General features: G+C 56.8%; 1 protein-coding gene and 7 pseudogenes across 1 annotated transcript; all 8 read right to left on the minus strand.

Annotated features, from left to right (window-relative positions):
• Nucleotides 1-148: 148 nt before the first annotated feature.
• Nucleotides 149-460, minus strand: LOC149746678 (fibroblast growth factor 11 pseudogene; annotated as a pseudogene).
• A 2,106-nt stretch (nt 461-2,566) lies between these two features.
• LOC149746679 (transmembrane protein 102-like) lies at nt 2,567-4,209 on the minus strand (annotated as a pseudogene).
• Nucleotides 4,210-6,266: 2,057 nt separating this feature from the next.
• On the minus strand, nt 6,267-8,804 carry LOC149746680 (uncharacterized protein SPEM3 pseudogene; annotated as a pseudogene).
• A 17-nt stretch (nt 8,805-8,821) lies between these two features.
• Nucleotides 8,822-10,169, minus strand: LOC149746681 (uncharacterized; the record flags this gene model as incomplete). The annotated part of the gene is given in 3 exon segments (XM_089901808.1): nt 8,822-9,487; nt 9,490-9,899; nt 9,902-10,169. Coding segments are annotated over 3 exon segments (1,278 nt in total), but the record flags the coding sequence as incomplete, so codon positions are not given.
• A 2,362-nt stretch (nt 10,170-12,531) lies between these two features.
• LOC149746682 (uncharacterized protein SPEM3-like) lies at nt 12,532-14,471 on the minus strand (annotated as a pseudogene).
• A 2,974-nt stretch (nt 14,472-17,445) lies between these two features.
• Nucleotides 17,446-18,685, minus strand: LOC149746683 (uncharacterized protein SPEM3-like; annotated as a pseudogene).
• Nucleotides 18,686-18,737: 52 nt separating this feature from the next.
• On the minus strand, nt 18,738-19,735 carry LOC149746684 (uncharacterized protein SPEM3 pseudogene; annotated as a pseudogene).
• Nucleotides 19,736-21,783: 2,048 nt separating this feature from the next.
• Nucleotides 21,784-25,324, minus strand: LOC149746685 (uncharacterized protein SPEM3-like; annotated as a pseudogene).
• Nucleotides 25,325-26,022: the final 698 nt, after the last annotated feature.

Consider the following 26,022-nt stretch of genomic DNA (forward strand, 5'->3'; position numbering starts at 1 on the left):
TGGGAGGGGGGCGAGCGGGAGCACCAGGCTTAGCCCCTCAAGCCTTCCCCTTGCCCTCGAAAGCGAGGAGACTCGGGGTTATGGACGCGAGACAAGGGAAACTGAGGCATCGTCTGGCCGAGGGTTTGTGGTCCAGGCCCACCCCCTTTCACTTTCGGGCAGTCCCCGTCAGTCGGGCCCCGCTCTTCCGAGTCCCTGGCCTCAACCTCCCAGGCAGAGAGACCCCCGGCCCGGAGACCCCGCCCCAGCCACTCACCCGGGCAGCGGTCCGGTCGCGCGCGCCGCCCCCCCCGCCCCCCCCGCACATGCGCACCTTGGACAGCAGGATGAGGAGCTGCTTCTGGCAAAGGAACTTGGTGCCCCGGGGACACACGCGCCGCTGCGCCGACACGGGCCGGCTGCCCCCGGGCTCGTGGACCTCCCGCTTCTGCCGGATGAGGCTGCTGGCCAGTGCCGCCATGGCGCCCCGGGAGGAGACACCCCAAAACCGGCAGGCTCCCGGAGCGCGCTGGGCCACCCCGGAGAAGCCCGCTAGCTCACCAGGACATGCTCTTGACTCTCCGGTCCGACTCGCCGCCTCACCCACGGGACCTGAGGATAAGCCCTAGACGACCCCCACCCCAGGCACCAGCTCCCACCCTTGGGCCTCGTGCTAGCTTCGCCAGACCCAGCAGCCTATGTACCTCTCAGTTGACCCCACCCTCCACCTTTGCCCCCCACAGAAAACTCCCCCTTCTCTGATCTCCAGTGTCCCTGTCCCCCACTAACACTATCCCAAAGCCAAGACACTCAAATTTTCCAGGATGTGGTTCCAATATCCCCAGGCACCTTTCCACCCTATTTCCGGGCCCTGCACTCCTGCCAAAGCCACTCTTGTAATTTTAAGGGTGTGGGTCCTTAGCTTTGGGGATATTAGCTCACCCCACCCCTGCTGGGGTGCTGCCAGTGTCTAGGAAGAACCCAACCTTGGTGTCTTTTCTTTTGCCACCCTCTAATTGAAGAATCCCCCACTTTTTTTCACTGAAGTCCCCAGAAAAGTATGCCTTGAAATATCCAGACTGTTGCCAATCAGCAAGAAGAGGTTCCCAGACCCTGTCTCTGGATGATACCGCTTTTTACCAAGTCACCCCCATTTCTAGTGGCACAGCATTCCAGCTGCTGAGCCCCTTTCCTCACCTTGTTACCATCCACTCCTTTTGAAGTCACCTCCAAATCCGCCCTTCCTAGTGGTTACACCAGGTGGTTGTCTGGAGGGCCCTGTGTCACCTCGGAATAAGGAGCATAGGTTTTTGGCTTTTTTCCTTTTTTCTGACAGCCCCTAATTTCCTCGGGGACAGCTGGTGCTGTTTAGATCCCACGCCCTCCGATCCAACCAGCCCCCCGAGAGAGGAGTGCACCCACGTTGTCACGGGTCCCCAAATGTGAACAGACCCGCTATAAGTCAGAGCGCATCAGAGCTTTCTGCGACAGGGCTTCCTTGTCCTCCCTGGGACTGCCTATAGCGCCCCCTCTTCCTTCCCCGACGCCCCTCAACCTGTCCTCTCTTGTCGATCCGGGGACAGCTGGCGCTGGCTCCGGTTCCAGGCTCCTCCCTCCCTGTAGCCCACAAGCGGAGCTTCCCCCCACGCCCGGCTAGGCGTCCCGGACCCCAGGAAGGAGTGAGAGTGTCTCCGCAGAGCGCGCTGGTCTGGCGAAGTGAGCGCTGGGCCTGGCGGCTGGACCAAGCGGAGCGGCGGCAGCGGTAGCGGCTGTGGGAGGCTGAGGCGGCGGCGGCAGCGACAGCGACTTCCCCCTCCCCCGAGAGCCGGTCCGGGGGCGGAGACGCCTGGAAATAGGGGGAGGTGAAGCTGGGCGGGCGGAACCCCGGGGTTCCTTGGAGGCAGGGAGTGGCGACGGTCTTAGAGACTGGCGGAGCCGAGGCAAGGCCGCATGTCTCGCATGTCTCCGGGTTCAGAGGAGGAGGGACAAGGAGGCGACTTCACTGAATGGAACTCTGGATGGGGGGAGAGGTTGGGCTTAGATAGATGGAATGGCGGATGCCCCGAGAATGGAGAAAGGGACCCTACTGCCCGGGATGGAGGACAGAACTGGATGAGGAAGGTGGGGGGAATAACTGAAGAGATAGCGGTGGTGGTGAGGTCTAGCCTGGGGTGAAATCCGGCCTCCTTAATGTCTCTGCTTTTGTGTGAGACAAATTGGTCAGTCCCTGGTCTCCATACCTTTCTCCTTTACACGTTCTTTCAGCAAATATATTACCCCCACCCCTATTGACTCCTAAGAGAAAAGACCATAAGAACAGGCGAGAGATGGATGCCAGAGGCTGCACCGGAGTGGGAGAGGTGCTGGCCACAGATTTGGAAAGTGGAGAGGCCAGAATGGAACGACCTGTGCCAGGGATGGGGCGGGAGGAGGGTGGGAGGAAGCGGAGGAACCGGCGAGGAGGCTTTCTAGAACGGGCTCTTCACGCTCAAAGGGCTCAGCCTGTCTCCCAGGTGAGGGGAGAGCAGTCCCCTCCACATCCCGCTGGCCAACAGAAGCACATTCCAGGTTAGTAGGAACAGCGTCTTTAATGGGCCCCGCCTCCCACGCCGGCTAAGCCGCCCCCCCTTGCGTGCAGCCTTGGCCGCTTCCACAGCGGCGCGCGGAGCGCGGGCAGGGTCCCTGCGAAGCAGGGCCAACGGCCCGAGCAGCGAAGCGGCGCCGTCCCCCGCACGGAGCTTTTGGCCACTCAGAAAATAGTGGGGCAGCGTCCCGGCCTCGAGCGCCCAGCAGCCGCTCACACGCCCAGTAGAGCAACGTCCGCAGGAGGTGGGGCGCCGCGACCCTAGTCCTGGCCACCAGAGGGCGCAGGAGCGCCTGAGCCGCCGCTCAGCAGGGGAACGGATATGCGCGTCTTGAGCGCGAGCTCTTGGCGGGCGAAGCAGAGCTGCCAGCCGGAGGCGTCCGGCCGCTCTGTGCCGCCGCCGCAGGGCACCAGCTAGAAGGAAGACGACTCCGAGGCCAGCGGGCCGGCCCACGAGTGGCTCCGAGGCCCCTGGGGCCAGCCGGCCACGGACACCACGGGGATCAAGTCGAAAAGCAGGAGGCGGCGCGGGGGCCCAGGCGCAGCCAGGAGGATGGTGGTGACCCCCGAGTGGCGGTCTGCGTGGACTAAGCGCGGGGCACCCGGAACCGGAAACGGGGACTCAGTGACCGCAGCCAGCGAAGCAGAGAACCAGGCAGCCACCTGGGCGGGGCACAATGTGGGCCACGCCTCCGGAGCCTCCAACGGCTGTGGCACTGGGCTAACGTCGGTTGCTTTGGTGACGTCACCATTCCGTTTTTTTCAGTGGTGAGGGAAAGCCAACATCGGTTACGTCTTGTTGAGGCAACTCTGGCACTGAAACATTACTAGGTGAGTTTTCCAAAGACTCGTGTGCCTCAGGCTCAGTGACGTGTAGCTGGTCCACGGAGATTTGCGGATCCTTGGGAGTTTCTTTGCTTTGGGCTGGGTGGATCGAATCACGTCCTCCTGGGACTAGGGGTCCTAGGCAATCCTGCCATGCCTCCCAGGCCGAGGTTCCGCGTACCTGCTCTGGGAGGAAGAGCCATGTGTAACAGGATCCCACGTCCGGTTGCAGCTCCTGCCCAGTGCCATCTAGCGAAAGCACGGGCACCAGGAGTGTGAAGCCGGCGTCGTAGTGAGGTCCCCGAGCGTAGGGACCTAGAGGCGCAGGCCCCAGATCCAGGGAGCCCTCGCGAATCCCGCAACGAAGCAGCAGGAGCTCTGCCTGAGGAGGAAAGCGAGGGTCCCGGCGGTGAACGAGACCTAAGGAAAGAGAAGGGATCGTAAAGTCGTGATCCAGAGCCGGGGCGGGGTGAGGCGGAGCTGAGAGCTGCAAGTTCCCGAAGGCTGGGAGGGTTACTTAAGGCTGGGAGGATTACTTAGCAAGCAAAGAGAAAACAAAGTCCTTGGCCTGGAGGAGATCTGGTCCTGGCTTGGGACCTTCTCTCCAGCTCGCCTGCACACCCAGCTCCTGGATCAGCTGGGTTAGTTCTTGCAGCTGTGCCCCAGAGCAGAAGTCGATGTCCGTGAGCGGCCGGGCTGGGGCTGGGGGCAGTGGGCCCCACCAGGGAGCACTCCCCCAGACCGCGGAAGCCATATGGCTCTGTCGTTTGGGGGCTAGGAAATACACAAACGGGAGGAAGCCCAGACGGGCCGTACCTTTTGCTGCGGAAAACTGGCCCCCGTTCTTGGCTCTTCCAGAGGCCAAGAGGGTTCCCAAGACACAGTCCGCCTATGGGTCTGCAGACGAAGGGCCCTAAATTTAGTCTTGAAAGAGAACAAATAAATACCTCCTCCGTCCTTGCCCTTTTCTCATATGCTGGTCCCCGCCCCCATGCAACGGTTCACCTGACTCAGCAGGTAGAAAGTAGCTGTTTGGCCCCTCCTAAGGAATGCAATAGCCTCCTTCGCTGCCCCTTGTCTACGTCCCCTTACCTCTTTTTCAGAAGAGGCTAGTGGTTTGCGGCTTCCCTCTTAGGGTTAGCTACAAAGGCTGGGAAGAGAATGGATAGGAAGATTCAACAGGTAACTTCTTCCTGCTGCCTGTAAGGCCACGCCCTTAAATTATAACCACGCCCCTTTCTGGAGACTGTCGGGGTGGTTCCGGACCAGCCCGGCCTCCAGTCAGAGTTCAGTCACTCCTTTCGCTCTGCAGAGATCTCGCGGCCATCCTGGGAGTTGTAGTTTGTCTTCAAAGCTACCAGGGCGTTGGGGCCACGCCCCCACATCCTTTCCTGTTCCGTTGAAGTAGTGCCTGATGGAAGCTGTAGTTTCTATGGAGGTAAGCTATTCTCTGTCTTTATGATAAACTATTCTGTGTCTTTACAAGGCCAGGTGAAGCGCACAAACACTCCTTGCGGTTAGAACAGAGGCCTAACAGGATGGATCTGAATAGCAAACAATAATGAGGGACATACACTAGGGAATGCGGAAAATTGGGGACTCTACATCTCACTTGGGAGTAGAGGAGCCCTGGTCATTTAAATCTAGAAGGGTTCTTGCATGCAATTATAACTTCAGTTTAGAGATGAGACTGCAAGCCTAGAAAGGTTGCACATGACTTGTCCAAGTTCAGAGCTCAGCCAGAGAGCTGTTGGAAATGGGCTCTCCAGCTGGGACGTATCTCCTTGGAATCGGTGGTGGTAACGTTAGACAAGAACACACCGATAGTGTGCATGTAGTGACCCAGGGATGGACATCTGACTCAGGGAAGGGACATATTAGTGTTGCCCACCTCAGACACACAAGTGGTGTCAGGGAAAACACTTTGGAATCTCGCAGTTTATGTGTGTATACAGAAGAGTTATCAGGACTGAAAATCAAGTCCAGAGGAAACTCCAGCTGGGCTAGGGCAGGGCAATGAAAAATTATCAGGGGAAGGAAATGGCTTTCAGCGACCAGTGCTATCATGGACACAGCTTAAGTCCAGGATGAACCTAGGAGTAAGAATAATAGGACAGAAAGATAGGACACCAGAGACACGCTCACAGATTAGACCAATGCATACTGGACCAGGAATTCTAACATTCTTTTTCCTAGGGGTCTGTCTCCCCAGTGAACTAGGCCTAAGTCCATGGGCAAGAAAACTAAGTGGAGACACCTCGAACTATTTAGAGGCCTATGAAGGAGGGGACCCTCAGAATCCAGGGCTCAATTTGGGGAGCCTAAAACACAAGGTTTCCTAGTCACTGACAAAGAGAGGTCTTCTCCCTCAGTAACCAAGAGCCCCAAACACAGCCCAGAATGGGGGAGGTAAGTTTCCATACATCTGGTCGTGAGCCAAGAGACCAGATGAGGAAAACTGAAGCCTGGCCTCTTTCTCACAGTCCGGGGAAATCAGGCACTGGGTGTCCATCCCCACATCTTACCTCCTCCGTAGAGGGTGGCTTCTGAGCCACGCTAAAAATAGCTAAGTTCTCTGGTCTCTGGGGGAGCTTTAAGATGCCGGGGGTGGGTGACAGGGAAAGGAAAATTGCTCTAAACTCTAAAGCACTGCTCTCCGATAGCATTGTCCATGATGATGCAAATGTTCCAAATCTGTGCCGTCAAATGCAGTAGCGGCTAGCTCCATGTGCCTACTGTGCACTTAGAAGGTCGTGGCACTGAGGAACAGAATTTTTTGTTTTTTTTTTTTGGCCAAGCCATGAAGCTTGCGGGTTCTCAGTTCCCCGACCAAGGATTGAAACCCAGCCACAGCAGTGAAAGCACCAGGTCCCAACAACTGGACCGCCAGGGAACAGAATTGGATGCCAGGGAAATTCTGTTCCCTGAGGAAGAGAATTTTTAACATTTTAACTTAATTTTTAACAGAATTAATTTTCCTTAATTTTAACTAATTTACATTCTAATAGGCATTTGGCTAGTGGCTACTGTAATTGACAGTGCAGCTCTAGGGCTTGGGGATAACGGATTTAGCTAGACAGCGATGGAGGGAAAGCAGGGATACTTTAGGTCCTCATCAGGTCCTGTGGAATTGGGCTGGAGTGGATGTCCTAAACCACCGACAGAACACTTCTCTTGTCTCTTTACTCCTCATGCATATCTGTCCCCTCTTTTTCTAAGTTGCTCTGAGCACACTGATATCCCCACACCTTGATGGTCTCCGGTGAGTTGTTGGATGTCTCTCGGTGAAGGCGCCTGGGAGACAGAGCTTCTCACTTGTCCCTGCCTGCTCTGAACTGTCTCTGGCGGGCGTCAAACACCACATGCCCTAGCCGGGTGCCTGACCCAGGACAGTAGGGCTTCCAGCTGGTTTTGGGAGGCGTAGACATCTGGCGATAGTTCTGGCAGGCTGGAGGAACTGTATCCATGCGGTGCTACACCCAGTCTTGGCTGCCTGCTCGCCGGGAGGGTGATTGGAGCTCAATCAGTACAGGTACTTCTGAGAAGATTTGCGGGTCATTGTAGGCCACCTGAGCCCTGGGAGAGCAGGAGTTCTGACTGGATGGGACAGAAAAGTCCATGGTATGCGCTGCCCAGCATCCTACTTTCGAGGAACTGCCTCAGATATAAATGACTGTCGGGTCTGATGTGGGCCCAAAACTTGGACAGAGTCAGTTCCTAGAGGGTTCTTGTGGAGGCCGGGGTTTGGGATAAGGCATGAGTTGTTATGGAGGCCTGATCTCTTGGATAAGCCAGAGTCTTGAGTAAGGGCTGGACACTTATGGGGGCCAGGATCTCGATTAATTCCCGAGTATTTGTGGAAGTTAAGGTCATGTGTATGTTCTGAGCTCCTGTAATTTCCAGCATCTTAGGTAAGGCCACATCTCCTTTTGACTTCAGTGGCTTGGGTAAGGCCTGGTTTCTTATGGAGGTCAGAATCTTGAGTAAGGCCTTGGGTCCTGCAGACTCCAGAATCTTGGGTAAGACCTGGATTCTTGTAGTCTCCTGAGTCTCAGGTAAGGCTTGAGCCCTTATGGAGGCGAGGGGTTTGCACAAGGCCTGGGCTCTTCAGATTCCTGGCAAAGGCCTGAGCTCTCGTTGACTCCAGAGTCTTGGGCAAGGTACGGACGCTTCTCTGGCCCAGAATCTTGGGTAAAGTCTGGACTCCTAGAGACTCCTGAATCTTGGGCATTACCTGTACTCTTGTCACATCCAGAATGTTGACAAGGGTGTGGGCTATTATGGAAGCCAGTTTTTTGGGAGAGCTCTTGACTTTTATAGAATACAGTCTCTTGCTTTTGTTCCAGATTCCTATAGACTCGAGAATCACGCATAAAGCCTGAGCTCCTCTGAATGTCAGAAGTTTGGAGAAATGGTGTGTTCTTGTGGAGACCAGAGGGTTGGGTGAGATATGGGCGTATAAAGAAACGTCTATCTCGAGTAGAACCTAAGCTCTTCTGGGAGCCAGAATCTTGGGTAATGACTGGATTCTTCTGAAGATCAGAGTCGTGGGAAAGGCTTGGATTCTTGCAGAGGTAAGGGTCTTGGGTAAGGCCTGGAAGCTTGTGGAGGCCTGGATCTTGAGCAAGGCCTGGGTTCTTGGGGAGACCTGGGTCTCGGGTAAGGCCTGGGTTCTTGTGGAGGCCTGGGTCTTGGATAAGGCCTGGGTCCTTGTGGAGGCCTGGATTTGGGGTAAGCCCTGGGTTTCTGAAAACTCTACAGTGTTTTGAAGGGCCTGGGGTCCTTTGGAGGACAGAGCCTTGGTTGAGGCCTAGACTCTCATGAAGTTCAGGGGGTTGGGGCTGGTTTGGGGTTTGGGAAGTAGTGGATAACTGGGGAGGGATGGGGCCCTGGGAAGAGAGGACAGACTGAGGAGACTTGGAGGTTGGGGGAAAGGTGGGGGTTTGTATTAAGGTGGAGGGCTTCTGGTGGTTGCTGTGTTGAAGGACAAAGGATCTGGGAGAAACAAGAGGCAGAGAAAGAGTGCATGGTGGGGGCATGGTGCATGGTGAGCTCTGGGCACTGGTTGGAGAATGGAAGCAAGGTTGAGAAGGTGCAGCATCCTTGGAGTACACCAAGAATGTGGGGTAGACTGGAGTCTGGGGGTCTGTGTTTCTCTTTTCAAAACTGCCAGGATGGAAGCTGCAGTAAGGGAAGGTCTTGGACTGTACCAATTTGTCTTTGGCATCATTTGAGATCTTCCCTTCCATATTCCCCAACTCCAGGTAACCAAGTATGGATCCTGTGGAGGGCTTGGCACTGTCCCTACTACATTGCTTCAGTGTTTGCTCTGCTGTACCAGAGCTCACCAGACCATGCCCCTCTTGGGGCCTGGAGGGGGTACCAGCCCGTCCACACTGAGGCGGCATCCAGCAGCAAGTTCTTTCTGGAATATCCAGAGTTCTGAGGCGGACACACATGGAATAAGTTCTGCTTTACCCTGCGGTCATGGTAGACCACATGGCCGGAGGAGAGGCCTTGGCTAAAGGCAGACAAGGTAGAGGGAATAGAACCTAGGATGGGCGTAGGGGTGGTGGACGGGACTTGAGTGTTCGTCAGGGCCATGCCCAGCCCTGGGACAGAGGTTGTGGCAGAGATCGGGACAGGGACTGGTGTAGGGGCTAGGGCAGGAGTAGTAGCAGGGGCAGAAGTTGGGAGAGGGACCAGAGTGTTGGCATGGATATAGGTCAGATGAGCATGGGTCAGGGTGCAGACAGATATTTGGCCCAGGGACTGGGCTGAGGCATGTGAGGTGTCCTGGTCTTGGGCCTGGGCTGGGGTCTGGGCTGAGGTATGCTCAGGGCCATGGACCTGGGCAGGGCTGTGCTCAGGGGTGAGGGCTGGGGAGGGGGTCTGGGCCTGGGGGGTGGTGTGCTCAGGGGAGTGGAATGTGGAGCAAGTCTGGGCCTGAAGTGGGGCGTGCTCAGAGGGGTGGGTGGAGGAGAAGTTCTGGGCTTTGACAGGAGTGTTCCCAGTGGGGTGCACTAGGGAGAAGGCCTGGGCCTGGGCGGAAGTGTGCTCATGGGCGTGGCCTCCGGAGCAGGTCTCAGCCTGGGTGGGGGGCGGGTGTGCTCAGGGGTTTGGGCTGAGGAGGTGGTCTGGGCCATGGCAGGAGCATGCGCAGGGGGCTGAACTGGGGGGCGGGTCTGGGCCCGGGCTGGGACCTGGGCTATGTCAGAGTCTGGTGTCTTAGTCTTGCTGTCTTGGGGCAGGTGGAGTGGAACCACGTCCACCTTGCTCATCCTGTGGAGCTTGGAAGATGCCTCCTGCCTGGAGTACAAGGTGGCTTGGGACTTTAAGGCTGTGAGCGGAGGGGCCTCCCCAGCTCCCACTACCCACTCCATACACAGTCCCCGTGGAGCCTCCGTGGAAGCCCCAGCCCGTCCACACTGAGGCGGCATCCAGCAGCACTCAGAAGAATTCTCGTCATTTGTGTCTGGTATCCAGGAGATTGGGTGGTGGTTTGGGTGCCGAGCAGGAAGCTTGGGCGATGGGGGAAGCGGTAAGAAACTCTTGAGCACAGGTTCTTGGGATCCACGGAGCAGCGCATGCACATGCGATGGCTGCCTACACAGCTGGCTTCCTTGTCTGGGGGAAAGGCGAGATGGGTCAGGGCCTGGCTTCCTGAGGGGCTGAGAATCAAGGTAGGGATAGAAGAAAGGGCACAGGCCCACATCCCCTGAGCTCACGCTGGCGCCCACTCACCCTTGGAGAGCATACGATTGAAAAGTACCCGCAAATAACCCTTCAGATGCCTCCAGAGCTGAGGGAAGCAGGGGAGGGGGGAGACCGAGAGCAGGGTTAGCCCTGAAATCCAACCCTTGTCCGGCCACACCCAAGCAGCCCTCCCATCTCAGCCCCTTCAAGGCCCCAGGGCTCCCCCAACTCCGCTGCCCAGATCCTGCTCTGACCATAGTCACCACATTCATCCCCAAGTTGAGGAAGATGAATCTGATTAGGAGCAAAAGAATTGAGTCTCCTAGCTCCTGGCATTTCCTGGGGATGGTGCCAGAGCATGGCTCGGCTCGGTAGAGGGCTCGCTCACCCGTGACCAGGGGTCCAAGGACTGCCTGGGTCCCCTGGCCTCCACATAGTCACTGGGAGCCAGACTGGGTCATAATGGGGCAGGTGGTGAGGTCACAGTGAGGGAGGGGGATGAAAAGGAGGACCCAGGGTAGCATTCCCTGGTAACCAGGGTCAGGTAGGCTGAGCCTGGACAGTCAAACAGGGCCCGGTGGCCGGCACACCTCCCCTCGAGTGGTCATTCATTTGCTCACCACCCACTGACTCACTTGTTCAAATGACACATTCCGTCTCTTGGCCCCTCTTGAGACTAGGAAGACCTCGGCCTCAGAGGCCTGCTGAAGACCTGGTTGGAGTCCAGAGCCTCAGCCTTCTTCATGCCCTTCACTGGGCGTGGAGCTGGACCTGCCCAGATGTGGAAACTCCCAGGTTGGAAGCAGCTTCTTGTATGAGGCTCTTTGGGGACAGGGACAGCTGAGACACAGAGGAGGTGCCCAGACACCAGTGGTTTGGAGTCTGCAGCTGCAGAACTACTTAGTGCATGGTATAGGACCAGGAGGGGCCTGCTGTCAGGACTGTGCCCACTAAATCAAGGGGACCCTCAGGCCAAGAAGGGGACACTGGCTTCTTATTGCAGGAAGCCAAGGGCAGGGACCAAGGCTGGCAGAAGGAGTGGCGCTTCCAAGCCACAGACCACCAATGTTTCCTGGACTCTGGCGCTCTTTATTCCTCTCTCCATGCCCTGCCCCCCCGCCCCCCCGCGACCGCCCCCATTTGCCGCCGGTCAGTTCATTTTCCCAGTCTGGCTCCTGTGCAGAGAGGGCCTCGAGGCCGAGGTGGAAGGTAGCAGTGACTTGGCCCACGTTTGGCTCTCCTGCGGTTGCCGCTTCCGCTCCAGGCTGTCATACACCTGATAGTTGGCATTGCCCCCCGGGTTCCGACTGAGTGGCATGAAGGTGGGTGGAGGTGGAGGGTGCTCGTTAGCCTGGACGTCGGGCAGGGGCTGGGAGGGGCGGAGGAGCAGCGCTGAGCTGGGAGCCGGGGCCCGCTTGTACGAGGCCCCGGCCAGCACCGTGAGGGAGGCGGACGTGGCCAGAGGGCGCCGCACGGGCAGCATCTCGGCCCATTCGGCCACCCGGCGCCGCACCTCGTGGGGATCCCGGGAGTAGTTCAAGTGTCCCGTGAAGGGGTGCGGGCTGCGGTTGGGCTGGCTGTGAGCACAGCTGGGGAGGCTCCGTCTGTGGGCCGGGGGGGAGTTGCGCCGCCAGGCTCCGGGCCGGCAGCCCAGGAATTCTTACATTCCTTTTTCCCAGGGGTCTGTCTCCACAGTGAACTAGGCCTAAGTCCGTGGGCAAGAAAATTAAGTGGAGACACCTCGAAAAATTTAGAGGCCTATGAAGGAGGGGACCCTCAGAATCCAGGGCTCAAGTTGGGCAGCCTAAAACACAAGTTTTCCTAGTCACTGACAAAGAGAGGTCTTCTCCCTCAGTAACCAAGAGCCCCAAACACAGCCCAGAACGGGGGAGGCAAGTTTCCATACATCTGATCGTGACCCAAGAGACCAGATGAGGAAAACTGAAGCCTGGGCTCTTTCTCACAGTCTGGGGAAATCAGGCATTGGCTGTCCATCCCCACATCTTACCTCCTCCCCAGAGGGTGGCCTCTGAGCCACCCTAAAAAGAGCTAAGTTCTCTGAGCTCTGGGGGAGCTTTAAGGTGCTGGGGGTGGGTGACAGGGAAAGGAAAATTGCTCTAAACTCTAAAGCACTGCTCTCTAATAGCATTTTCCATGATGATGGAAATGTTCTAAATCTGTGCCGTCCAATACAGTAGCCGCTAGCTCCATGTGCCTACTGAGCACTTAGAAGGTCATGGCACTGAGTAACAGAATTTTTTTTTTTTTGGCCAAAGCATGAAGCTTGCGGGGTCTGAGTTCCCAGACCAGGGATTGAAACCCAGCCACAGCAGTGAAAGCGCCAGGTCCCAACACCTGGACCACCAGGGAACAGAATTGTATGCCAGGGATATTCCGTTCCCTGAGGAAGAGAATTTTTAACTTAATTTTTAACAGAATTAATTTTCCTTAAATTTAACTAATTTACATTCTAATAGACATTTGGCTAGTGGCTACTGTAATTGACAATGCAGCTCTAGGGCCTTGGGGATGACAGATTCAGCTAGAGAGCGATGGAGGGAAAGCAGGGATAGCTTAGGTCCTCATCAGGCCCTGTGGGATGGGGCTAGGGTGAATGTCCTCAAACAACCGCAGAACACTTCTCTTGTCTCTTCATTCCTCGTGCATATCTGTCCCCTCTTTTTCTAAGTTGCTCATCACACACTGATATCCCCACTCCTTGATGGTCTCCGGTGAGTTGTTGGATGTCTCTCGGTGAAGGTGCCTGGGAGACAGAGCTGCTCACTTGTCCATGCCTGCTCTGAACTGTCTCTGGCGGGCGTCAAAGACGACATGCCCGAGCCGGGTGCCTGACCCAGGACAGTAGGGCTTCCAGCTGGTTTTGGGAGGCGTAGACATCTGGCGATAGTTCTGGCAGGCTGGAGGAACTGTATCCATGGGGTGGTACACCCAGTCTTGGCTGCCTGCTCGCCGGGAGGATGATTGCAGCTCAATCAGTACAGGTACTTCTGAGAAGGTTTGCAGGTCATTGTAGGCCACCTGAGCCTTGGGCGAGCAGGAGTTCTGACTGGGTGGGATAGAAGTCCATGGTATGTGCTGCCCTGCATCCTCCTTTCGAGGAACTGCCTCAGATATAAATGACTGTCGGGTCTGATGTGGGCCCAAAACTTGGACAGAGTCAGTTCCTAGAGGGTTCTTGTGGAGGCCAGGATTTGGGATAAGGCATGAGTTGTTATGGAGGCCCTATCTCTTGGATGAGCCAGAGTATTGAGTAAGGGCCAGACTCGTATGGGGGCCAGGATCTCGATGAATTCCTGAGTACTTGTGTAAGCTAGGGTCATGTGTATGTTCTGAGCCCCTGTAAATTCCAGCATGTTCGGGAAGGCCTGGAAGCTTGTGGAGGCCTTGGTCTTGAGCAAGGGCTGGGTTCTTGGGGAGGCCTGGGTTTGTGGTTAGGCCTGGGTGTCAGGAAACTCTGCAGACTTTGGAAGGGCCTGGGGTCCTTGGGAGGACAGAGCCTTGGTTGAGGCCTTGACTCTCAGGAAGTTCATGGGTTTGGGCCTGGCTTGGGATTTGGGAAGTAATGGATAACTGGGGAGGGATGGGGACCTGGGAAGAGAGGACAGACTGAGAAGACTTGGAGGTTGGGGGAAAGGTGGGGGTTTGTATTAAGTTGGAGGGCTTCTGGCTGTTGCTGTGTTGATGAAGGACCCGGTATCTGAAAGAAACAAGGGGCAGATAAAGAGTGCATGGTGGAGGCATGGTGCATGGTGAGTTCTGCGTACTCGTTGCAGAATGGAGGCAAGGTTGAGAAGGTGCAGCATCCTTGGAGTACAGGAATTTGGGGTAGACTGGAGTCTGGGGGTCCGGTTTCTCTTCTCAGACCTGCAAGGAATGAAGCTCCAGTAAAGGAAGGTCTTGGACTGTTCAAATTTGTCTTTGGCATCATTTGAGATCTTCCATTCCATATTCCCCATATTCTGGGCCTGGGCGGAAGCGTGCTCATGGGCGTGGCCTCAGGAGCAGATCTCAGAATGGGGGATGGGTGTGCTCAGTGGGGTGGGCTGAGGAGGAGGTCTGGGCCTTGGCAGGTTCATGCGCAGGGGGCTGAACTGGGGGGCGGGTCTGGGCCCTGGCTGGGGACTGGGCTGTGTCAGAGTCTGGGGTCTTAGTCTTGGTCTCTTGGGGCAGGCAGAGAGGAACCACGTCCACCTTGCTCATCCTGTGGAGCTTGGAAGATGTCTCTTACCTGGAGTAAAAGTTGGCTTGGGACTTTAAGACTGTGACCGGAGGGGCCTCCCCAGCTCTCACTACCCGCTCCTTCCACAGTCCCCGTGGAGCCTCCGTGGAAGCCGCAGCCCGTCCACACTGAGGCGGCATCCAGCATCACTTAGAAGCCTTTTCATAATTTTTGTCTGGTATCCAGGAGTCAAGGTGGTTTGGGTGCCCGAGCAGGAAGCTTGGGCCATGGCGGAAGCGGGAAGAAACTCTTGAGCACAGGTTCTTGGGATCCACGGAGCAGCGCATGCACATGCGATGGCTGCCTACACAGCTGACTTGCTTGTCTGCGGGGAAAGGCGAGACGGGTCAGGGCCTGGCTTCCTGAGGGGCTGAGAATCAAGGCAGGGATAGAAGAAAGGGGACAGGCCCACATCCCCTGAGCTCACGCTGGCGCCCACTCACCCTTGGGGAGAATACGATTGAAAAGTACCCGCAAGTAACCCTTCAGATGCCTCCAGAGCTGAGGGAAGCAGGGGAGGGGGGAGACCGAGAGCAGGGTTAGCCCTGAAATCCAACCCTTGTCCGACCACACCCCAGCAGCCCTCCCACCTCAGCCCCTTCAAGGCCCCAGGGCTCCCCCAACTCCGCTGCCCAGATCCTGCTCTGACCATAGTCACCACGTTCATTCCCAAGTTGAGGAAGGTGAATCTGATCAGGAGCAAAAGAATTGAGTCTCCTAGCTCCTGGCATTTCCTGGGGATGGTGCCAGAGCATGGCTCGGCTCGGTAGAGGGCTCGCTCACCCATGACCAGGGGTTCAAGGACTGCCTGGGTCCCCTGGCCTCCACATAGTCACTGGGAGCCAGACTGGGTCATAATGGGGCAGGTGGTGAGGTCACAGTGAGGGAGGGGGACGAAAAGGAGGACCCAGGGTAGCATTCCCTGGTAACCAGGGTCAGGTAAGCTGAGCCTGGACAGTCAAACAGGGCCCGGTGGCCGGCACACCTCCCCTCGAGTGGTCATTCATTTGCTCACCACCCACTGACTCACTTGTTCAAATGACACATTCCGTCTCTTGGTCCCTCTTGAGACTAGGAAGACCTCGGCCTCAGAGGCCTGCTGAAGGCCTGGTTGGAGTCCAGAGCCTCAGCCTTCTTCATGCCCTTCACTGGGCCTGCAGCTGGACCTGCCCAGGTGTGGCACCTCCCACTTTGGAAGCAGCTTCTTGTATGAGGCTCTTTGGGGACAGGGACAGCTGAGACACAGAGGAGGTGCCCAGAGACCAGTGGTTTGGAGTCTGCAGCTGCAGATGTACTTAGTGCATGGTATAGGACCAGGAGGGGCCTGCTGGCAGAACTGTGGCCACTAAACCAAGGGGACCCTCAGGCCAAGAAGGGGACACTGGCTTCTTATTGCAGGAAGCCAAGGGCAGGGGCCCAGGCTGGCAGAAGGAGTGGCGCTTCCAAGCCACAGACCACCAATGTTTCCTGGACTCCGGCGCTCTTTATTCCTCTCTCCATGCCCTGCCCCCGCCCGCCACCGCCCCCATTTGCCGCCGGTCAGTTCATTTTCCCAGTCTGTCTCCTGTGCAGAGAGGGCCTCGAGGCCGAGGTGGAAGGTAGCAGCGAGTTGGCCCGTGCTTGGCTCTCCTGCGGTTGCCGCTTCCGCTCCAGGCTGTCATACACCTGGTAGTTGGCATTGCCCCCCGGGTTCCGGCTGAGTGGCGTGAAGGTGGGTGGAGGTGGAGGGTGCTCGGTAACCTGGACGTCGGGCAGGGGCTGGGAGGGGTGGAGGAGCAGCGCTGAGCTGGGAGCCGGGGCCCGCTTGTACGAGGCCTCGGCCAGCACCGTGAGGGAGGCGGACGTGGCCAGAGGGCGCCGACGGGCAGCATCTCGGCCCATTCGGCCGCCCGGCGCCGCACCTCGTGGGGATCCCGGGAGTAGTTCAAGTGTCCCGTGAAGGGGTGCGGGCTGCGGTTGGGCTGGCTGTGAGCACAGCTGGGGAGGTTCCGTCCGTGGGCCGGGGGGGAGTTGCGCCGCCAGACTTCGGGCCGGCAGCCCAGGAATTCTTACATTCCTTTTTCCCAGGGGTCTGTCTCCACAGTGAACTAGGCCTAAGTCCATGGGCAAGAAAATTAAGAGGAGACACCTCGAAAAATTTAGAGGCCTATGAAGGAGGGGACCTTCAGAATCCAGGGCTCAAGTTGGGCAGCCTAAAACACAAGGTTTCCTAGTCACTGACAAAGAGAGGTCTTCTCCCTCAGTAACCAAGAGCCCCAAACACAGCCCAGAACGGGGGAGGCAAGTTTCCATACATCTGATCGTGACCCAAGAGACCAGATGAGGAAAACTGAAGCCTGGGCTCTTTCTCACAGTCTGGGGAAATCAGGCATTGGCTGTCCATCCCCACATCTTACCTCCTCCCCAGAGGGTGGCCTCTGAGCCACCCTAAAAAGAGCTAAGTTCTCTGAGCTCTGGGGGAGCTTTAAGGTGCTGGGGGTGGGTGACAGGGAAAGGAAAATTGCTCTAAACTCTAAAGCACTGCTCTCTAATAGCATTTTCCATGATGATGGAAATGTTCTAAATCTGTGCCGTCCAATACAGTAGCCGCTAGCTCCATGTGCCTACTGAGCACTTAGAAGGTCATGGCACTGAGTAACAGAATTTTTTTTTTTTTTGGCCAAAGCATGAAGCTTGCGGGGTCTGAGTTCCCAGACCAGGGATTGAAACCCAGCCACAGCAGTGAAAGCGCCAGGTCCCAACACCTGGACCACCAGGGAACAGAATTGGATGCCAGGGATATTCCGTTCCCTGAGGAAGAGAATTTTTAACTTAATTTTTAACAGAATTAATTTTCCTTAATTTTAACTAATTTACATTCTAATAGGCATTTGGCTAGTGACTACTGTAATTGACAATGCAGCTCTAGGGCCTTGGGGATGACAGATTCAGCCAGACAGCGATGGAGGGAAAGCAGGGATAGCTTAGGTCCTCATCAGGCCCTGTGGGATGGGGCGGGGGTGAATGTCCTCAAACAACCGCAGAACACTTCTCTTGTCTCTTTATTCCTCATGCATCCCCTCTTTTTCTAAGTTGCTCATCACACACTGATATCCCCACTCCTTGATGGTCTCCGGTGAGTTGTTGGATGTCTCTCAGTGAAGGCGCCTGGGAGACAGAGCTTCTCACTTGTCCCTGCCTGCTCTGAACTGTCTCTGGCAGGCGTCAAAGACGACATGCCCGAGCCGGGTGCCTGACCCAGGACAGTAGGGCTTCCAGCTGGTTTTGGGAGGCGTAGACATCTGGCGATAGTTCTGGCAGGCTGGAGGAACTGTATCCATGGGGTGGTACACCCAGTCTTGGCTGCCTGCTCGCCGGGAGGATGATTGCAGCTCAATCAGTACAGGTACTTCTGAGAAGGTTTGCAGGTCATTGTAGGCCACCTGAGCCTTGGGCGAGCAGGAGTTCTGACTGGGTGGGATAGAAGTCCATGGTATGTGCTGCCCTGCATCCTCCTTTTGAGGAACTGCCTCAGATATAAATGACTGTCGGGTCTGATGTGGGCCCAAAACTTGGACAGAGTCAGTTCCCAGAAGGTTCTTGTGGAGGCCAGGATTTGGGATAAGACATGAGTTGTTATGGAGGCCCTATCTCTTGGATGAGCCAGAGTATTGAGTAAGGGCCAGACTCTTATGGGGGCCAGGATCTCGATGAATTCCTGAGTACTTGTGTAAGCTAGGGTCATGTGTATGTTCTGAGCCCCTGTAAATTCCAGCATGTTCGGGAAGGCCTGGAAGCTTGTGGAGGCCTTGGTCTTGAGCAAGGCCTGGGTTCTTGGGAAGGCCTGGGTTTGTGGTTAGGCCTGGGTGTCAGGAAACTCTGCAGACTTTGGAAGGGCCTGGGGTCCTTGGGAGGACAGAGCCTTGGTTGAGGCCTTGACTCTCAGGAAGTTCATGGGTTTGGGCCTGGCTTTGGATTGGGGAAGTAATGGATATCTTGGGAGGGATGGGGACCTGGGAAGAGAGGACAGACTGAGAAGACTTGGAGGTTGGGGGAAAGGTGGGGGTTTGTGTTAAGTTGGAGGGCTTCTGGCTGTTGCTGTGTTGATGAAGGACCCGGTATCTGAAAGAAACAAGGGGCAGATAAAGAGTGTATGGTGGAGGCATGGTGCATGGTGAGCTTTGGGCACTCGTTGCAGAATGGAGGCAAGGTTGAGAAGGTGCAGCATCCTTGGAGTACAGGAATTTGGGGTAGACTGGAGTCTGGGGGTCCGTGTTTCTCTTCTCGGACCTGCAAGGAAGGAAGCTGCAGTAAGGGAAGGTCTTGGACTGTTCACATTTGTCTTTGGCATCATTTGAGATCTTCCATTCCATATTCCCCATATTCTGGGCCTGGGCGGAAGTGTGCTCATAGGCGTGGCCTCAGGAGCAGATCTCAGAATGGGGGATGGGTGTGCTCAGTGGGGTGGGCTGAGGAGGAGGTCTGGGCCTTGGCAGGTTCATGCGCAGGGGGCTGAACTGTGGGGCGGGTCTGGGCCCGGGCTGCGGACTGGGCTGTGTCAGAGTCTGGGGTCTTAGTCTTGGTCTCTTGGGGCAGGCAGAGAGGAACCACGTTCACCTTGCTCATCCTGTGGAGCTTGGAAGATGTCTCTTACCTGGAGTAAAAGTTGGCTTGGGACTTTAAGACTGTGACCGGAGGGGCCTCCCCAGCTCTCACTACCCGCTCCTTCCACAGTCCCCGTGGAGCCTCCGTGGAAGCCGCAGCCCGTCCACACTGAGGCGGCATCCAGCAGCACTTAGAAGCCTTTTCATAATTTTTGTCTGGTATCCAGGAGTCAAGGTGGTTTGGGTGCCCGAGCAGGAAGCTTGGGCCATGGCGGAAGCGGGAAGAAACTCTTGAGCACAGGTTCTTCGTATCCACGGAGCAGCGCATGCGCATGCGATGGCTGCCTACACAGCTGGCATACTTGTCTGCGGGGAAAGGCGAGATGGGTCAGGGCCTGGCTTCCTGAGGGGCTGAGAATCAAGGCAGGGATAGAAGAAAGGGGACAGGCCCACATCCCATGAGCCCATGCTGGCGCCCACTCACCTTTGGGGAAAAGACGTTTGAAAAGCGCCCGCAAGAATCTCTTCAGATGCCTCCAGAGCTGAGGGAAGCAGGGGAGGGGGGAGACCGAGAGCAGGGTTAGCCCGGAAATCCAACCCTTGTCCGGCCACACCCCAGCAGCCCTCCCACCTCAGCCCCTTCAAGACCCCAGGGCTCCCCCAACCCCGCTGCACATATCCTGCCCTGACCATAATCACCATGTTGATCCCCACGTTGACGAAGATCAAGCTGACCAGGAGCAGAAGAATTGCGTCTCCTTGCTCCTGGCATTTCCTGGGAATGGGGCCAGGGAACGGCTCAGCTCCATAGTAGGTTCGCTCACCCATGGCCGTTGCTCCCAGGACTGCCTGGGCCCCCTGCCCTCCACTTTTAACTGGGAGCTTGACTGGGTCATAATGGGGCAGGTGGTGAGGTCACAGTGAGGGAGGGGGACGAAAAGGAGGGCCCAGGGTGGCATTCCCTGGTAACCAGGGTGAGGTAAGCTGAGCCTGGACAGTCAAACATGGCCCGAAGGCCGGCACACCTCCACTTGAGTGATCAATCATTCACTCACCGCCCGCTGACTCACTTGTTCAAATGACACATTCCATTTCTTGGCCCTCCTGAGAATATGAAGACCTTGGCCTCAGAGCCCTTTGGAAGGCCTGGCTGCAGTCAAGAGCCTCAGCCTACTTCATGCCCTTCACTGGGCGTGGAGCTGGACCTGCCCAGATGTGGAACCTCCCAGGTTGGAAGCAGCTTCTTGTATGAGGCTCTTTGGGGACAGGGACAGCTGAGACACAGAGGAGGTGCCCAGACACCAGTGGTTTGGAGTCTGCAGCTGCAGAACTACTTAGTGCATGGTATAGGACCAGGAGGGGCCTGCTGTCAGGACTGTGCCCACTAAACCAAGGGGACCCTCAGGCCAAGAAGGGGACACTGGCTTCTTATTGCAGGAAGCCAAGGGCAGGGACCAAGGCTGGCAGAAGGAGTGGCGCTTCCAAGCCACAGACCACCAATGTTTCCTGGACTCTGGCGCTCTTTATTCCTCTCTCCATGCCCTGCCCCCCCGCCCCCCCGCGACCGCCCCCATTTGCCGCCGGTCAGTTCATTTTCCCAGTCTGGCTCCTGTGCAGAGAGGGCCTCGAGGCCGAGGTGGAAGGTAGCAGTGACTTGGCCCACGTTTGGCTCTCCTGCGGTTGCCGCTTCCGCTCCAGGCTGTCATACACCTGGTAGTTGGCATTGCCCCCCGGGTTCCGACTGAGTGGCATGAAGGTGGGTGGAGGGGGAGGGTGCTCGTTAGCCTGGACGTCGGGCAGGGGCTGGGAGGGGCGGAGGAGCAGCGCTGAGCTGGGAGCCGGGGCCCGCTTGTACGAGACCTCGGCCAGCACCGTGAGGGAGGCGGACGTGGCCAGAGGGCGCCGCACGGGCAGCATCTCGGCCCATTCGGCCGCCCGGCGCCGCACTTCGTGGGGATCCCGGGAGTAGTTCAAGTGTCCCGTGAAGGGGTGCGGGCTGCGGTTGGGCTGGCTGTGAGCACAGCTGGGGAGGCTCCGTCCGTGGGCCGGGGGAGAGTTGCGCCGCCAGGCTCCGGGCCGGGAGCCCAGGAATTCTTACATTCCTTTTTCCCAGGGGTCTGTCTCCACAGTGAACTAGGCCTAAGTCCATGGGCAAGAAAATTAAGTGGAGACACCTCGAAAAATTTAGAGGCCTATGAAGGAGGGGACCCTCAGAATCCAGGGCTCAAGTTGGGCAGCCTAAAACACAAGGTTTCCTAGTCTCTGACAAAGAGAGGTCTTCTCCCTCAGTAACCAAGAGCCCCAAACACAGCCCAGAACGGGGGAGGCAAGTTTCCATACATCTGATCGTGACCCAAGAGACCAGATGACGAAAACTGAAGCCTGGACCGTTTCTCACAGTCCGGGGAAATCAAGCATTGGCTGTCCATCCCCACATCTTACCTCCTCCCCAGAGGGTGGCCTCTGAGCCACCCTAAAAAGAGCTAAGTTCTCTGAGCTCTGGGGGAGCTTTAAGGTGCTGGGGGTGGGTGACAGGGAAAGGAAAATTGCTCTAAACTCTAAAGCACTGCTCTCTAATGGCATTTTCCATGATGATGGAAATGTTCTAAATCTGTGCCGTCCAATACAGTAGCCGCTAGCTCCATGTGCCTACTGAGCACTTAGAAGGTCATGGCACTGAGTAACAGAATTTTTTTTTTTTGGCCAAAGCATGAAGCTTGCGGGGTCTGAGTTCCCCCACCAGGGATTGAAACCCAGCCACAGCAGTGAAAGCGCCAGGTCCCAACACCTAGACCACCAGGGAACAGAATTGGATGCCAGGGAAACTCCGTTCCATGAGGAAGAGAATTTTTAACTTAATTTTTAACAGAATTAATTTTCCTTAATTTTAACTAATTTACATTCTAATAGGCATTTGGCTAGTGGCTACTGTAATTGACAATGCAGCTCTAGGGCCTTGGGGATGACAGATTCAGCTAGAGAGCGATGGAGGGAAAGCAGGGATAGCTTAGGTCCTCATCAGGCCCTGTGGGATGGGGCTAGGGTGAATGTCCTCAAACAACCGCAGAACACTTCTCTTGTCTCTTCATTCCTCGTGCATATCTGTCCCCTCTTTTTCTAAGTTGCTCATCACACACTGATATCCCCACTCCTTGATGGTCTCCGGTGAGTTGTTGGATGTCTCTCGGTGAAGGTGCCTGGGAGACAGAGCTGCTCACTTGTCCATGCCTGCTCTGAACTGTCTCTGGCGGGCGTCAAAGACGACATGCCCGAGCCGGGTGCCTGACCCAGGACAGTAGGGCTTCCAGCTGGTTTTGGGAGGCGTAGACATCTGGCGATAGTTCTGGCAGGCTGGAGGAACTGTATCCATGGGGTGGTACACCCAGTCTTGGCTGCCTGCTCGCCGGGAGGATGATTGCAGCTCAATCAGTACAGGTACTTCTGAGAAGGTTTGCAGGTCATTGTAGGCCACCTGAGCCTTGGGCGAGCAGGAGTTCTGACTGGGTGGGATAGAAGTCCATGGTATGTGCTGCCCTGCATCCTCCTTTCGAGGAACTGCCTCAGATATAAATGACTGTCGGGTCTGATGTGGGCCCAAAACTTGGACAGAGTCAGTTCCTAGAGGGTTCTTGTGGAGGCCAGGATTTGGGATAAGGCATGAGTTGTTATGGAGGCCCTATCTCTTGGATGAGCCAGAGTATTGAGTAAGGGCCAGACTCGTATGGGGGCCAGGATCTCGATGAATTCCTGAGTACTTGTGTAAGCTAGGGTCATGTGTATGTTCTGAGCCCCTGTAAATTCCAGCATGTTCGGGAAGGCCTGGAAGCTTGTGGAGGCCTTGGTCTTGAGCAAGGGCTGGGTTCTTGGGGAGGCCTGGGTTTGTGGTTAGGCCTGGGTGTCAGGAAACTCTGCAGACTTTGGAAGGGCCTGGGGTCCTTGGGAGGACAGAGCCTTGGTTGAGGCCTTGACTCTCAGGAAGTTCATGGGTTTGGGCCTGGCTTGGGATTTGGGAAGTAATGGATAACTGGGGAGGGATGGGGACCTGGGAAGAGAGGACAGACTGAGAAGACTTGGAGGTTGGGGGAAAGGTGGGGGTTTGTATTAAGTTGGAGGGCTTCTGGCTGTTGCTGTGTTGATGAAGGACCCGGTATCTGAAAGAAACAAGGGGCAGATAAAGAGTGCATGGTGGAGGCATGGTGCATGGTGAGTTCTGCGTACTCGTTGCAGAATGGAGGCAAGGTTGAGAAGGTGCAGCATCCTTGGAGTACAGGAATTTGGGGTAGACTGGAGTCTGGGGGTCCGGTTTCTCTTCTCAGACCTGCAAGGAATGAAGCTCCAGTAAAGGAAGGTCTTGGACTGTTCAAATTTGTCTTTGGCATCATTTGAGATCTTCCATTCCATATTCCCCATATTCTGGGCCTGGGCGGAAGCGTGCTCATGGGCGTGGCCTCAGGAGCAGATCTCAGAATGGGGGATGGGTGTGCTCAGTGGGGTGGGCTGAGGAGGAGGTCTGGGCCTTGGCAGGTTCATGCGCAGGGGGCTGAACTGGGGGGCGGGTCTGGGCCCTGGCTGGGGACTGGGCTGTGTCAGAGTCTGGGGTCTTAGTCTTGGTCTCTTGGGGCAGGCAGAGAGGAACCACGTCCACCTTGCTCATCCTGTGGAGCTTGGAAGATGTCTCTTACCTGGAGTAAAAGTTGGCTTGGGACTTTAAGACTGTGACCGGAGGGGCCTCCCCAGCTCTCACTACCCGCTCCTTCCACAGTCCCCGTGGAGCCTCCGTGGAAGCCGCAGCCCGTCCACACTGAGGCGGCATCCAGCATCACTTAGAAGCCTTTTCATAATTTTTGTCTGGTATCCAGGAGTCAAGGTGGTTTGGGTGCCCGAGCAGGAAGCTTGGGCCATGGCGGAAGCGGGAAGAAACTCTTGAGCACAGGTTCTTGGGATCCACGGAGCAGCGCATGCACATGCGATGGCTGCCTACACAGCTGACTTGCTTGTCTGCGGGGAAAGGCGAGACGGGTCAGGGCCTGGCTTCCTGAGGGGCTGAGAATCAAGGCAGGGATAGAAGAAAGGGGACAGGCCCACATCCCCTGAGCTCACGCTGGCGCCCACTCACCCTTGGGGAGAATACGATTGAAAAGTACCCGCAAGTAACCCTTCAGATGCCTCCAGAGCTGAGGGAAGCAGGGGAGGGGGGAGACCGAGAGCAGGGTTAGCCCTGAAATCCAACCCTTGTCCGACCACACCCCAGCAGCCCTCCCACCTCAGCCCCTTCAAGGCCCCAGGGCTCCCCCAACTCCGCTGCCCAGATCCTGCTCTGACCATAGTCACCACGTTCATTCCCAAGTTGAGGAAGGTGAATCTGATCAGCAGCAAAAGAATTGAGTCTCCTAGCTCCTGGCATTTCCTGGGGATGGTGCCAGAGCATGGCTCGGCTCGGTAGAGGGCTCGCTCACCCATGACCAGGGGTTCAAGGACTGCCTGGGTCCCCTGGCCTCCACATAGTCACTGGGAGCCAGACTGGGTCATAATGGGGCAGGTGGTGAGGTCACAGTGAGGGAGGGGGACGAAAAGGAGGACCCAGGGTAGCATTCCCTGGTAACCAGGGTCAGGTAAGCTGAGCCTGGACAGTCAAACAGGGCCCGGTGGCCGGCACACCTCCCCTCGAGTGGTCATTCATTTGCTCACCACCCACTGACTCACTTGTTCAAATGACACATTCCGTCTCTTGGTCCCTCTTGAGACTAGGAAGACCTCGGCCTCAGAGGCCTGCTGAAGGCCTGGTTGGAGTCCAGAGCCTCAGCCTTCTTCATGCCCTTCACTGGGCCTGCAGCTGGACCTGCCCAGGTATGGAACCTCCCACTTTGGAAGCAGCTTCTTGTATGAGGCTCTTTGGGGACAGGGACAGCTGAGACACAGAGGAGGTGCCCAGAGACCAGGGGTTTGGAGTCTGCAGCTGCAGAACTACTTAGTGCATGGTATAGGACCAGGAGGGGCCGCTGGCAGAACTGTGGCCACTAAACCAAGGGGACCCTCAGGCCAAGAAGGGGACACTGGCTTCTTATTGCAGGAAGCCAAGGGCAGGGGCCCAGGCTGGCAGAAGGAGTGGCGCTTCCAAGCCACAGACCACCAATGTTTCCTGGACTCCGGCGCTCTTTATTCCTCTCTCCATGCCCTGCCCCCGCCCGCCACCGCCCCCATTTGCCACCGGTCACTTCATTTTCCCAGTCTGGCTCCTGTGCAGAGAGGGCCTCGAGGCCGAGGTGGAAGGTAGCAGCGAGTTGGCCCGTGCTTGGCTCTCCTGCGGTTGCCGCTTCCGCTCCAGGCTGTCATACACCTGGTAGTTGGAATTGCCCCCCGGGTTCCGGCTGAGTGGCATGAAGGTGGGTGGAGGTGGAGGGTGCTCGTTAGCCTGGACGTTCGGGCAGGGGCTGGGAGGGGCGGAGGAGCAGCGCTGAGCTGGGAGCCGGGGCCCGCTTGTACGAGGCCTCGGCCAGCACCGTGAGGGAGGCGGACGTGGCCAGAGGGCGCCGCACGGGCAGCATCTCGGCCCATTCGGCCGCCCGGCGCCGCACCTCGTGGGGATCCCGGGAGTAGTTCAAGTGTCCCGTGAAGGGGTGCGGGCTGCGGTTGGGCTGGCTGTGAGCACAGCTGGGGAGGCTCCGTCCGTGGGCCGGGGGGGAGTTGGGCCGCCAGGCTTCGGGCCGGCAGCCCAGGAATTCTTACATTCCTTTTTCCCAGGGGTCTGTCTCCACAGTGAACTAGGCCTAAGTCCATGGGCAAGAAAATTAAGTGGAGACAGCTCGAAAAATTTAGAGGCCTATGAAGGAGGGGACCCTCAGAATCCAGGGCTCAAGTTGGGCAGCCTAAAACACAAGGTTTCCTAGTCTCTGACAAAGAGAGGTCTTCTCCCTCAGTAACCAAGAGCCCCAAACACAGCCCAGAACGGGGGAGGCAAGTTTCCATACATCTGATCGTGACCCAAGAGACCAGATGATGAAAACTGAAGCCTGGACCGTTTCTCACAGTCCGGGGAAATCAAGCATTGGCTGTCCAGCCCCACATCTTACCTCCTCCCCAGAGGGTGGCCTCTGAGCCACCCTAAAAAGAGCTAA

Source organism: Delphinapterus leucas, chromosome 19 (genome assembly GCF_059928025.1).
Source record: "Delphinapterus leucas isolate spDelLeu-1000000601 "Yukka" chromosome 19, BTC_Dleu_Yukka2, whole genome shotgun sequence".
Lineage (NCBI taxonomy): Eukaryota > Metazoa > Chordata > Mammalia > Artiodactyla > Monodontidae > Delphinapterus > Delphinapterus leucas.